The 14,972-nt window shown below is 34.9% G+C and overlaps 1 protein-coding gene across 2 annotated transcripts in view; it reads right to left on the bottom strand.

The window, feature by feature from the left end:
• LOC136033984 (uncharacterized) overlaps nt 1-14,972 on the bottom strand; it is a 60,250-nt gene that overhangs the window by 22,093 nt on the left and 23,185 nt on the right. For both annotated transcript variants that reach the window (XM_065715016.1, XM_065715017.1), the window contains exons 6-8: nt 7,837-8,034; nt 7,013-7,305; nt 2,307-2,443 (exon numbers count right to left, since the gene is read on the bottom strand). In XM_065715016.1, the coding sequence (XP_065571088.1) occupies nt 2,307-2,443; nt 7,013-7,305; nt 7,837-8,034 (628 nt within the window). The remainder of the gene's footprint in view (nt 1-2,306; nt 2,444-7,012; nt 7,306-7,836; nt 8,035-14,972) is intronic.

Below are 14,972 nucleotides of genomic sequence, written 5' to 3'. Positions count from 1 at the left end.
CTCAACTCCACTATGGAAGATAACAACTGCTACTACTTAACCTAATTTAAAATAACGTTCTACATTTTAATATCTAATATTAGCTTAACCTTTTATGAACGGGAAATATCCATCACAAGACTGTCGGGATAGGCGCCATAGGACGGAAGCTAACGACCCCGGAAAATTTTGTATTTTGAATTCTTACATTCAATTTGGTTTAGTTTTCAACATTCCTAAAAGAATAAAAATAATAATAATAAATAAAGATACGAGGTTTTTGTGAACTATCGGAGATATCCGTTGTGGATTTTTACACGACTGATAATTTCACCATTCTCCCTTTCCCTAACTAAACAATAATCAACTATAAACACTAAACTATAAAAATTTTTTATTTTTATATTTGCTTATTTACGCTTTTATTCTCCCTTCAGCATGCTTTACTCAAATCACGATTAACTCGACTTGAGTCAGGAAGAAAATTACTGCTATTAGCCAGAATCTGACAATACCATTGAATATTTTAGCATTTAATATTCGTTTAACATTAGTTTAAGAGAATTCGTTACCCTAAAACTATTTTGCAATCCTCAACGTTGGCTGACTGTTTCAAAGACGCACGGTTCATTAGCTATTTTTTCCAGGGAACTGTCTATCATTAAAAGCTATTGAGGATTTGTGTTTTGAATATGGAATTTGAGTGTAAAGACAATAAAATTATATACCCTGTGTCAGCAAAGTTTCCAATCAAATCGGGTAGCACCATATTGAATCCTCAAAGCAGCAAAATTAATAGAATTGCATTTCTTTTGAGCTGTTTTTGGCGTTTTCCTAGCAGGTTTGCTAGAGCATTTTTGGGAATCGCTTTTCCTGATTTTAAAAAGAAAATTCTATCCCGTTTAATCGAAAAAACTAAATTCACACTCTAATGTCGTAAGTTTTGTCAAAATTGAATATATCTATATCCGGCACAAAACAAGAGAAGCTAAAATGCTTATACAACAAGATCCCAATCCCTTTTTTGCGCCCTTCGTTTTTATTTACATTCTTAGACTCTATTTCTTTCTTTCTTTCTCTCTAAAAAAAACAGTCAATTTTAAAAACGAGTTTAAAAAAATTACGTTTATTATCTTTCTTCGCTTCTCTTTTCTTTGTTGTTCTCTAAGAAAAAAACTTATCCAACATGTTTTAGCTAACATTCAAACCTAAGCTGTCACAGGCAATTGCTGCACTCTCAAGCCTTGTATAATAGTATTTTCCTAGTTTTTGGCGTTTTCCTAGCAGGTATGCTAGAGCATTTTTGGGAATTGCTTTTCCTGATTTTAAAAAGAAAATTCTACCACGTTTAATCGAAAAAACTAAATTCACACTTTCTAATGTCGTAAGTTTTGTCAAAATTGAATATCTCTATATCCGGCACAAAACAAGAGAAGCTAAAATGCTTATACAACAAGATCCCAATCCCCTTTTTGCGCCCTTCGTTTTTATTTACATTCTTAGACTCTATTTCTTTCTTTCTTTCTCTCTAAAAAAAACAGTCAATTTTAAAAACGAGTTTAAAAAAATTACCTTTATTATCTTTCTTCGCTTCTCTTTTCTATGTTCTTTTCTAAGAAAAAAACTTATCCAACATGTTTTAGCTAACATTCAAACCTAAGCTGTCAAAGGCAATTGCTGCACTCTCAAGCCTTGTATAATAGTATTTGTTTTATACTTTTTGGTCATAAGTCAGTGATTCAGGGAAACAAGTTATACAAAATAATTTTCATTTACTTTTGTTCATCTATAATTCTAGTCTCTTTTGTTTATGCTTTTTTCAAATCGTAATACAATCGACTCCATTGAAGAAGACAAAAAGATAGATGGTGCGATTAGTCATAATTATACAATAGCTTAGACCCAATCACAGGCTTTAGACCTAAACAACGTCTCGGGTACAACTCAAAGCTTTAGAGATACCAGCGTTTCTAGCCACGGTAAAAAATATTCTACAAATTTGTTTTATTTCAGTTTAAATTGAAGTCTGGATGAATTTTTCCCAAATGAAAAACTATCTAATTACCGCTTCTTCAAGATCTAGATGTCTCTTCCAGCCATATAATAACCGCTTTTCGGTAAACTATTAATTACCTAATTAACTATCTAATTGCCGTTTCTTCAAGAACTAGATGTCTCTTCCGGCCATATATTACCACTTTCCGGTAAACTATTAATTACCTAATTGACTATCCATTTACCGCTTCTTCAACATCTAGATGTCTCTTCCAGTCATTTATTACCGCTTTTCGGTGAACTATTAATTACCTAATTAACTATTTAATTACCGCTTCTTCAAGATCTAGATGTCTTTTCCAGCCACTCATTGTCCTTAATAAACATCGATCGGCGACCTCCATTACAAGCCAAGGTGATTTTATGTTTGATAAGCATGTGATGATGTCAGTTTCAGTTTCCAAAATTTCTAAAACGAAAAATTAACTTCAAAGGAGACAGGAATTTTACCTTGGGAAGGAAATATTATATCTGTACTCTGTGAGCCTTCAAGCTTGCATTCGACGGAGAGCAAAAGGTCGCTAGGGAGAAGGTAACACTAAGCATGGTCATATCCAGGGGGTAGTGGGTTTGCCCCTCTTCCCCGAAATGTTTATCCAAATCGTACAAATGTAACCGAAAGGCATATAAACCGATTTTTGACTTTTAATAGGCATAAATTAGGGCACATAAATTGATTAATACTCATTTTTTATTTATCATAAATAGGCTTTGATCCGTTTAAGGCGAAGGCAGGGGCTAACGTGGCTCAACCCACTGACACTTCAAACTTCCTTGAATTTCTGGGCACTCCTAATCAAAATATCTCGCGTATTTTTTTTACAATTACCCTCTACCTTTCCAGGAAAAAAATAAATCATTTATGACTTACAATTTTTTTTTCCTGATATACCCTCTGCAAACACACACTATTATCAGCATTTACTAGCGGGTAAAAAAAAAACACAACATCGAGGGTGAACGCTTCCATTCAATTTTATAGTCCCCCATATCGGCATAGGCGTTAAAATAAACGATTAAAAACACTCAGTGTATCTCAGGTCTTTGTGTTGTTATGTTTGATTTTAATGGTTTGTTTAAGCAAGTTTTTTCTTTCAATCCATTTTTTGCCGTTGATAAAGGCTTCTGGGTTTAAAGTCGAAATATTCAGATTTATTTTTCTCAACTGTCTTGTTTGCAATGTTACATCAGTTTTTCTATATTTTCATTTTGTTTAAGTTAACAAACTAATACCCAGCTATCCATCCGCCTCATTCTTCCAGAGCAACCTGCGTACCTGTATGTTTTTTTGTTGAATTAATTGACAAGCGATGTCACAAGAAGACGAGATCCTCTAATAAAGATATAAAAAAGGGTGAGAATTCGTGATTTCTCTCAGAACTGAGCATTACATTGTAGGAGAATCTAGGAATTTTATCTATTTCTTTTTTTGTAAATGACACAATATTTGTTATTATTACTATATTGTTTACTATAGCCTATTATATTATTTGCTATAGCCTACTATATCATTATTTAGTAAATATTGACCCCCTAGACACTAGGTGAACTTCCTAACTAGCTATATCATAATGATATACCCAAGAAGTTGATACCTGGCCAAAACCCACACTCTGAAGCACACATCCAAGATTTTCGAGACAACTTAATCATATTTATAACTTGACCGCGCCGTAGTAGTTGGCCATTTTGGAAAGATATTTTTCATGGAAAGGCTTTAAATGCAATTATTTATTTTTAAAGTTTCACTTTGCTTCACTACGCACAAAACCCGCAGGATCAGGACATCCTATATTTGATACTGCATACAATTAGAATGCCATTGACTTCACATGCTAGAAACTTTTTCTCTAAAGTTTTCAACAAAATTTTTTTAGTAGCGGTACTAGGCCTAACACAAATTCACAAAATAGATATAAAAAAGTGATCATTGATAATAATATGCTCATTCTTTATAAAGGAATGTTAGAGAAATGTAGTTTTGAATTTCTAAATAGTGATGAACTAGATCTTAATGCTAAGTTTCAAAATTGGTATTCAATTATAAATAGTTTATTGGTTGATTGTAGTACTCGTATAAGTGTAACTCGTCGTAGAGAAACTCCAAAGAAACCATGGATTACTCGAGCTCTTTTTAAGGCTATTATTAGAAGAGGGTATTTGTTCAAAGTGTGTACGGCTAGTAAGAGTGTAAGTAATAAAACAGAATATAAGATTTACTGACGGTATACATAATGACAATACAGTTGGTGATAGAGTATTCCGTCAAATTGCTAATGTGGGGAAGGATTTGGTTCAAAGTATAGTTATTTCTGAGCATGAAGGTAGTTTAAAAAAATATTTATTGAATGGAAGTGATGCTTCAGCATATTTGAAGCCAATAAATGCTTCTGAGCTTTTTGAAACATTGAAAAATATGAAAATTGGAGCTTCAGGCTCTGATTCTGTAACAGTTAAAACTTTAAAGTATATTTACCCTGTTATTTCCGGTAATTTAACGAATGTTTTAGGACTGGAGTGTTTCCAAGTTGCTTTAAAATTGCAAAAGTTATTCCTGTTTCTAAGGGCGGGGATAAAAACGTACTAGGAAATTATAGGCCCATTTCTTTATTACCAGTAGTATCCAGATTGTTTGAGACATTAATAGTTAAAAGAATGATTGAATTTTTGGAGAGTAAGTTATTTTTTAATCCAAATCAATTTGGTTGTCGGAGGGGTTTATCTACTGAGCATGCTGTTTTACTTTTGACAACTTTTGTGAGTGATGCGTTGGATAATGGTATGAAAGTCGCTTGTTTTTCTTGACAATGTTAAAGCTTTTGACTGCGTTGACCATAATATACTAATTTCCAAATTAGAAAATTACGATTTTAGAGGACCATTTCTTGAATTACTGTCCTCGTCTTCAAAAGAAAGAAATGAATATGTAAAACTAGAGAACAATGTTTCTTCAGTCAGTAATGTTAAATTTGGAGTACCCCAAGGATTTTTCGAAAATCCCCAAGGATTTTTGCGTTGACCATAATATACTAATTTCCAAATTAGAAAATTACGATTTTAGAGGACCATTTCTTGAATTACTGTCCTCGTTTTTAAAAGAAAGAACTCAATATGTAAAACTAGGTGACAATGTTTCTTCAGTCGGTAATGTTAAATTTGGAGTACCCCAAGGATTTTTCTTATAAAAAATCCCCAAGGGTTTTTATAAATGATTTATGCAGAGCTTCTAATATGATTTCGTATGATCTTGACTTTGGATGTGACGGGGAAAAAGTAATTGTTCCCAGCTTTGCGGATGACACTCATTTAACTGTGGCTGCACAAACAGGAATTCAGCTGTTGAGTCGTATTAATTCCTGCCTGGAGTTGGTACAAAAGTGGATGAAGCTTATTAACTTAAATTTGAATTATAGAAAATCTTCCTTTTTATTGTATGCTAGGAGCTCAAATTATTACCCTTGGATAGACAGACTTAATTTTGCGGATATGAGTATTTTAAGGATAAATTGTACAAAATATCTAGAAGTCTTAATTGATGAATGTATTAGTTTTAGAGAACATATATTAGTCTTAAACTCGCTAGGAATGTTGGCATTTTAAGAAAGTTTAAGTGCATTTTCCCAAGAGATATTTTAAGAACACTGTTTTATTCCTTAATTCATCCTTATCTGCTATATTGTTGAACTTATTGGGATAACACATTTCCTTCCCATCTCCACCATAATCAAGTTTTGCAGAATAAGCACTTCGAGTGTTATGCGGTGTAGGTTTTAAGGACTCGGTACAAAAGAAGTATATAGATTGCAAAATCTTGCCTTTAGCAGGACTTATTACTTCTTATCGAAGCCTGTTTATATATAAATATTTTCAAAATTGTTTACCAATATGTTTTAAAAGTATATTTGAATTAGGAAGTGATATTCATACACATTTTACGAGACAGTCCAATACAATTTTTCGTCCACTTGCTATTACCCTTAGATCTCTATTTTCTATTCGGCATCTAGGACCCCATGGATGGAATTGTTTAACTACGACTTTAAGAAACATGGATACTTTTCGTGAATTTCGGCGGGAATTAAAGCTATTTTGCCTTAATATTCACGGTTTTGATAGTTGAGTGGACCTCAGGGAGAGCCAAGATGTTGGTTTTGTTTTAGGCGATACCGGTCAGGTGGTTATAGTTTATTTTTGTTTTGTCTTTTTCGAAGTTTAATCCCACATCGATCGAAATGCAAGGTAATTGAATACTTTTTTTTCTATTTTTCTTTTTTTTTCTTTTTTTCTTTTTCGTATTGTGTTTATTTGTATTGGTATTGGGGTTGTAAGCCCAAACAAGCTTTGCTTCCGGCCATTTGCTTGTTTTTTTTTCGTTTATTTATATTAATCGACCCATATTTCTCTCTCTCTCTCTAGATAGTAAAAAATATTTCAATCACATACTATCATCAGCAGAATTACTAAAATAATATGATTAGAACTAGCATACAAAAGAAGGAAATTTACATCAAGACTTTGAATGAACTTTTTCAGTAAACTCTCTCTGGAAATAATCTAGTGAATAATCCGAAAGTTCTTTTTTTTGTGAATGACCCGAAAAGTTATTTATTTTTTTTTGTATAAATATGCTAGTTTCAATTATATTATTTTAGTAATTCTACTGATGACGAACGCTGTATATGTGATAGAAATATTTGGATGTTGTACCTGTTTCTTTTTTCCCTATCTAAATAAATGGATTTATCCCCATTTGAAAGCTTATTTGTTCGACATCCAAAATACATATCAAAGGAGGAACATGAGAATTAATCTCATTAAATTATTAGTGCAAAGAGTCTAGTTTTTTTGCCCCCCCCCCGTGAAATTTTTTTAACAGTCTTCTTGAAATCAGGCCGTAGTTTAAGGGTTTTAAACTCACATACAGACAAGTAGTCGCAAATCATTTCTATTTCGCAAAAAAAAAAAAAACTCATCAAACCTCTCAAAGCGTTTTCTAGTCGATTTGCAAAGGTTTCGGCATTTCCTTCTGGGAATCCAATTAAGTACTTTGACTTCATACTCGAGAGTAGAGAGACTTCTCCAATCAAACTGACTAACTTGCTGATTTGTGTGATTGCAAATCTATCATTATCCTCCAGTGACTTTAAAAAGGCGTTGAAAAGGTCAGAGCAAAGGGCATTGGTGGGGCCAGCGGGAGTATTTGGCCAGAAAATTCTCGCAATCAACGGTGATGTTTTGTTGGATCTCAGGTCTTCATAAGGCTTAAGTCGCCTAGAAACAGAAATACATTTATGATGAAATTATAAAGTCATAAATAATGATAATTAGAAAGCCATTAAGTGATTTATTTGATCTCAAGTTCTCAAGTAGTGTATAGAAACTAGAAAGCCTTTCATATCAATAGTTAGAAATCCATTGGAATGAAGAACCCTTAAAAAGACTTGTTTGATGTCAGGCCTTGAAAACATTTTCACCACCAAGAACTAGAAATTTATTATCGATGCCATTAGAAAGCCATCTATGTTAATAGTTAGAATGCCATCCGAACATTTGGATTTAAAGCCTTCAAAAGGTTTACATCACCAAGAAACTCGTCAATAAATAGACTAGAAATACATGTATATAATAACTAGAAAGTCATTAAAAAAAAAGATATTAGAATCGACAACCATTTAGATATATATATATATATATATATATATATATATATATATATATATATATATATATATATATATATATATATATATATATAGAGAGAGAGAGAGAGAGAGAGAGAGAGAGAGCGAGAGAGAATCTTACTTGTGAGCCCACAGCGAAAAGTCTGAACATAGGAATTCAACTATAAAGTCCAAGAGTACTTTGTAGCTTTCTATCTGATCTATTTCCTGATCTCTATTTCCTTCTGTCATAATCTCTAAACTTGATGCTGTATTTGAATGTATTGGACTTCCTTTACGCTTCTTCTTCTTTGGCGTTAGCTTTCTCCTTGATTCTGATCTTTGAAATAAAGATATGTTCTTAGCAGTGTAATATATAATCACATTTATAATATGATGAAAGCACAGAAGGAGAAATCGATCCCTTAAAAATTTAAGGAAATTGGTAAAAAAACAGCGAAACTTCCGATTGCGAACAGAAGATACTTATAATTTTTTTTCTTTTTTGGTAAATTTTAATAGGCTGCTTTCCCTTTCATAACAAAACAAATTTAGAAATTTAAACCTTGGTATCATCCGTAATTTAGACCTCAAACTGCCAAGAAAAACGCAAGTTAATATTCAAACCAATCATGAAAACATCGAAAAAAGCTGAATGCGTGTCTGTAATCTAAGAATTAAATAAAACTGCACAAGTTAGCACAGAAAAAAAAAATTAGAAACAAGAGAGAACAATAATAATAAAGAAAGAGAAAAAAAATAATCACATGTATATTTTATTATGATGATATAGGCAATAAAAAATTTACTTGTTAATACTTTGATTAATTGTTTAAACTCAAAAAGGCTAAATCTATGAAGATAGTCCACAACAGTTTTTTTTTAGTCTAGGGGGTATACGCTCCCCCTCATTGATAAAAAACACCCCGCCCCTTCTCTAGATTAATTAACAAATCATTATATTCACCTTCTATATGAATCTATATTATTTAATACCAAGCATAAATCCACTCTTAACAAGCTCCTATCAAACGAAATACCGTCTAGGACTTGGGGGGTTATTTTAGATAGAACGTTACTTTAGTTTCCTCATATTACTCACAGAAAGAATTCTGCTAAACAATATTCCAGTCGCCTCATTATTATTGCCAGATCAATGTGGGGTCTAAAACCGCCAGCCCAAAGTTTGCTGACAACTCCTTCGTCCTAATTATCTCCTCCTTCCTATAAATGTTGAAAAAGCGTAGGCTAAATATACTTTTACGCGTTTGCTACATCTCCCTTGACCCTCAGGTAGAAACAATCTAATGCCTATTCTGGCCTAGATGTACCACACGTCATCCTTCGGCTTAAAAACTATCCTTCGAAAAAATCATCTTCAATTCTTGGTTAACCACTTGTGGTTTATCTGCCACACAATAGCCGTACAAAAAAAGACACAAACCTAAATTATCGACCAGACAAAGCTTAACTTGGCTATCTGCCAAACAAAAGCAAGGCAATATTAGCTTTGTTCTCATAAATCTTCATCTGCAGGAATTCATAATAAAAGTGTTATTAAAAGTACTATTCTGTATGCTGCTTTTATATGGATTAGTACAATCAGGAAAACGCATATAAGGAAAGCCCTACTTTCAGCTCATAAGACCTTCCCTAATGTTGATTTCCGAATATTTTATAACTGCCTCAAGTGAGGTCATAGCCACCATTTCTGGTGTACTTCCAATTGATTATCGGGCTATTAAGATATCCTTGTTACGTCACTTTAACAAAAATCGTCATACTGTCTGACCAAATTTCTCGCCCTCTGTATTTCTTCTGACCACAGTACTTTTACTGAAGAATTAGCAACTCAATATTTGGGCACAGATATTGCAATGCAAAAGAATACCACTCCCTATTTTCTATTCCCCGTACCGTTTTGACCACTGCAATATATCATAATTTGTAAAATGGGTTTGTGAATTCCGTCAGTAGCTGGACGATGAACGTTTTTGATACTAAGTATGACCTTTTGCCTCTTAAAAGATTCAACCCATCTCCTTACTTAACCCAATTCATAACTGACCACAGCCACCTATACAGAATTGGGAAGAGTGACACTCCACTTTGCTCGCATGGGGGTGTTGAAAATTGTTATCACCTCCCCTTTTGAATGTGCTAATTATTCTTTTCCTATTTTGCTTTTGATAAACTGTTTAAATGAACTGTTAATCTTCTTTTCTTTCGATTTGTATTTGTTTAGTATTTGTAAACTTACTCGGTCTTTAGTGATTCACTTTCTCATTGATACGGTCCGATTTGATCAATGTTCATAGTTGATTTCTAAAGTGATATGCTTATTGTTTAGTTCATAGTCCTTTCTTTCTCCCTTTTTTATTTTATCCTTAATTATTTTCCTTTCTACGTTTTGTTGTGTTTATTTCTCTTTTCTTTTAGTGTCACTTTACAGTTTTTGCAGTTGTATGTGAAATACTAGTTTTCCATGTTCAGTCACTAATTAAGGATCTATCTGTCTATCTCCCTAGATCTTGAAAAATAACTTTTAAGGGGTATTTTCATTGAAAATATGAATGAATGAATGAATGAACTTTATTACCCGTAAAAGTATAAAAAAAACACAAAGTACGGAGTATTATCGATAAACAAAAACAAAAGCGATAAACAGCGAAGAAAAAAACTCAAACTAACAGAAGACAACATGGACTAATTAACCAGTATCAATATGGAAAAAAGGCTGCAGAGGGTCATAAACGTGAATAAATTTGATAGTATTTTTACATAAATTATCACTGGAAGACCGAATCCGAGAAGGCACATCTACTATACCAAATCGAGTAACTATTTTTTTTTGTTTCGGTGCCATCTAGGAAGCCGGAAGAGGAATATGCAATATCTGAAATAAGCCGTACGTAGAGTATGTCGATCTTTCTTACGAAACAGATGAGTCATGCCTGATAAAAACAAAAGCACAGGGGCGCAATAAGCGTAATAAATCATGCACAAACCGTTGCGGTTGTTAACGGCTTTTGTTTGGGGATATTTTTTCGTAAGAGACGCGTAGGTTTTTCACAGCTTGATTCACTAGGGATGAACAGGTAGTGAAAAGTGTTGGGCCGAAACACAGATCAAGCCAACTAACTAAAGAAGAACATGGCAGAACTGCAGTCCCAGCAACGAATGGAGCGACCGCATAAGGGCTATTAAAACAAATAAACTCGCATTTAGACGCATTAACTGACAGTCCAATCTTAGATAGTTCAGTGGTTAATATAGTAAAATTAGAAAGCAATCCATGGCGAGTCCGGGCAACAAGAAGAACGTCATCTGCATATGCAATAGAAGACAAACCAATGTTACCGTAAAAAACAGAACTTCTAAGGGGACGCAGGCAAGATGCAAGCACGCATTTGAATATACTAGGAGACGATACGGCACCTTGCCGAACTCCCTTATTAATTTTTACCGGGTCTGATATTTGGCCATTCCAGGTAACTTGAATTTTAGACTTTGAATACCAAGAAGACAATAAACTTAATACGGAAGGATTAACACCTGAAGACGCAAGGGAAAATATAGCCTGAAAGTGCACAATATTGTCGAAAGCTCCAGAAATATCAACAGTAAGACAGTATAAAGACATTTTAGTTTTTACGGCATCTTTCATGAGTCGGCTTAAAACATGATGTGCATGGGAGCAACCGAAACTTTTCCGAAAACCAAATTGAAAAGGCGTAAAATCACAATTCGACTCAATTTTGGTAGTAACAAATGTTCAAGCAACTTACCTAAAAAACACGATACTGTAATGGGACGATAATTTACACATGACGTGGGGTCCTTGCCTCGCTTTTGAATAGACGTTACACGGCCACAAAGGAAACTATCAGGAACAAGCGACTGTGCTAAGCAAGACTGGAAAAATATATGTAGATGGTCAAGTAGGGCAGGACAATCATAAGCAAAAAATCGGTAAGAAAGGCCGTCACCATCAAGACTATTTGAACGATTAATTTTTCTTAAAGCCCGGCGAATTTCAGATATTGCTACAGGCTGGACTTGAGCTTGCAGGAGATGGTATGGTGAAAGCGGTTTAAGCAACTTATAATAAAAAGACTGAAGAAAACTATTAAATACACTGAACACACGCTTATAATGATCAACTAAATTAGCTAGCTGGAGACAAGCTAAGGTAGATGGGGAACATTTCTCACTATTAATCCTTATTCCAGGAGGCCTTATCGGTGGGGCCTGGCCATGCATTCAAGCGTGCTCTCTTCAAACTGGCCTTATATTCAAGTCTACACTTTTGTTTCACAGAGAAAACAGCTCCGGACGATGGTCGGTCACATGATATCCACATACGTTGCCAAAATTTGGCTTTTTGCTTAGCACGTTTTACTTCAGGATCAACGTTCCAATTAGGCTTTCTTGTACCAATCCGAACTTTATCCACAGGCACTGCAGCTTTGGAAGCTGATTGAAGGCAATGGACAATTTGATAATAATAGCAATTTAGGTCAACTCTACTTGAAGGTGAGGAAACTGACGTTTGCAGCAGGTGATATGGCACTTTTATGGTCGACAGTAAAGCAGTTAGCGTAGCAAGGTATAGTGGGACATTAGCACGATCCCAGTTCAACTTCGTATGCCACTTCGGATGAGCCGAAAGGGTTTTGTCAAATAGCTCACAGGGCAAATTACAGCTAAGAATAAGGTGATCGTCATCAATCTTCTCTTCATCCACCCTGACAATCGATGATATTAAGTTGGAACTGGAAGAGATCACATGATCCAGGTTCGATTTTGAACAGCCTCTGTTATGAATATATGTGAATGGGAGGCTCTTAAGTGCGACGTGATATATGCTAGGAAGTGATTCAAGCAAGAGGATTGACCTATCGGAGGTACCAAGAATGTCACAGTTAAGGTCACCAGCTAAAACCCAATTCAGGTCTTTCAAACGTAGACTTTCGAGTAGAGACTTTAAACTGGAGCAACATTTAGCGAAAGATGTGAACGATGCTATAGAACGTCCATCGCAAGGTAAGTAAACGTTTATAAAGGCGGTACTGTCACATTGAATCGCTAAGATATTATTATCACAAAGAATCACAAAGGGCTTTGATGGGGAACGGAAGAAAATTGCTAGGCCACTGGAAGGGCGGCCTCTAGTTTTCTTGGCCTCTTGCGAAAAAAAATGGTGGACAGAAGATCGCTTCAGGCTAGAAACGTTTGATTTGGTCAAAAGATGTTATTGCAAGAACACTATGTCATGGACTAATAATTCATTAATTAACAAGTCTTTGTCTTTTGTGCCGTTAATATTGAGAGAAGCAAAACTTAAAATAGTGGCTTGGTTCATTTTGGAGCAGAGTTCAGAGCGCGTTTGATCACTAGGCAATTCATACTATAGGAAACATGAGCTTCGCCGCAGTTGGCACATTTCGGAGCCTCTAAGCAAGGATTGTCTTTAGTATTGGAATGGCATCCAGAACATTTAGAGCACTTCCATCTCATTCGGGGCACATGGGCAGTGAGCTAACGAATGATGGATACTTTGGCATCTAAGACACCGTCTGGGCAGTTCTTTGTATTCCGATATTTTAAAAGACTCGTAACCCAAGCGCAGACCTGTAGTAATGGCAGATTTTAGTGCAGCGGAATCAAGGAACTCTAAACGGAATGTATGAGAAGAGCCGATCCGGCTGGCCTCAACAAGACCAGGAATAGCGGAGATGAGTATACTGCTAGAAACACTATTGGGAAGTCCCCTAATTACTCCAAGAGGTTTCCGATCAATCACTTTAGCAAGAATATTTGGATAGCTCGCAACAGCAGATGCGGCAAGAGAATTGGCGGAAACTTTATCCCGCGTAACAACGACCCATCTTTTCCTTGCCGGATCGGACTTTACCGACATAATTCCGTCATGTCTGGTGAAAAAATCAAGCTTTTCCTTGCGAGAAACGGGGTCTCTTAGTTCTGGAGGCGGATATTTAAGAACGACGGCGTACGAGGGTTTGCGATTGGTACCCTTACTATCCGAGACCAAAGAACTATTTATAGACGTTGCTGGACTATTGAGGTGAGCAAGCGATTTTAGCTGATCAAGGCACTGGTTGACTTTGGCGGTAAGGATAGAATAAGCTGACGCCGGAATGCTTAGGTCCCGAACGACGAGGTATAGGCTCATCTGGGAAGCAATTGCTATATAAAAGTTTCTTAGCGCCAAGAACATCTTCATACGGGAAAAAATCCACTAGCGCATTTCACAATCGACTGATGGTCCAACCCCTCATCGAGATTGTGCTGAGCAAAATTCAAAACTGGGCAATAATAAAGCGTACTGGTATTCCAATTGTCCATGATAAGCAAAATTCACTCACGACTCGGCATCAGTCCAAAAACAATTAAGCGAAAAAGGTATATCCACAGAGAAGTTCTCAATAAGCACAATTATGAAATGATCCACACTGGCTAAATGAATGCAATGAGAATAAATAATAACTTATCTTTGAGTGGGGCAAGTAATCAGCGATTTGCAAGTAATCCGAATATTTCAATGCACGACTCAGATAATAGTAGTGCTGAATACTAACCCACAGCCACAATCCATAAATAATCCTTAAGCCGTAACCATATACAAGTTCATAAATTTATCTAACAAGTTTCAATTACAAGTTCAAAAATATTTCACTCGTTATTTATTCCAAACAGGTACAGAGTTAATCCGGCTTAAATTCAATTAGTTGTTGACTGGTCAAATGCCAAAAGAAAACTTTCAATGAAAAAAGCATTGATCCCTTTTTCAGCATAAAACAGATTTTTTCAACTGTATTCAGATTTTTCAATCGGGAGAAGGGGGGGGGGGTAAGGGTCTTTACCTATATTTTTAAGACAGATTTAAGAGTCGAGGAAATTTTTTTGTTTGTTACGGGTTAAATTTCTGTGGGGGTTTACTTAAATCAATTAGAGTTGATTACTTATTTATAATTATCTCCACATCAAAATTATAAAGATTCGACGATACTCTACAGAGGCCGAATCTCTTAAGTAGGCTATTAAAAAACATCAAAGGAGTAACATGCTTCTTGACTCTATCTAGTCATGGCCTATAAATTATCTATATACTATTCTCGGTCCAACATATCCCAAGGATGTGCCTAAGACAGTTATTCTCAAACTAAGTTATTCAACTAAGACCATTTTTTAAGCCATTTCAAAAAAAAAAAAAAATGCAACATTGCCATTCGATTTTGCCTATCCTGTTATAGA

The sequence above is a fragment of the Artemia franciscana genome, chromosome 12, assembly GCF_032884065.1.
Source record: "Artemia franciscana chromosome 12, ASM3288406v1, whole genome shotgun sequence".
Taxonomy (NCBI): domain Eukaryota; kingdom Metazoa; phylum Arthropoda; class Branchiopoda; order Anostraca; family Artemiidae; genus Artemia; species Artemia franciscana.
The sequence above is the reverse complement of the archived record's forward strand: the minus strand, read 5'-3'. Positions and strand labels throughout refer to the sequence as shown.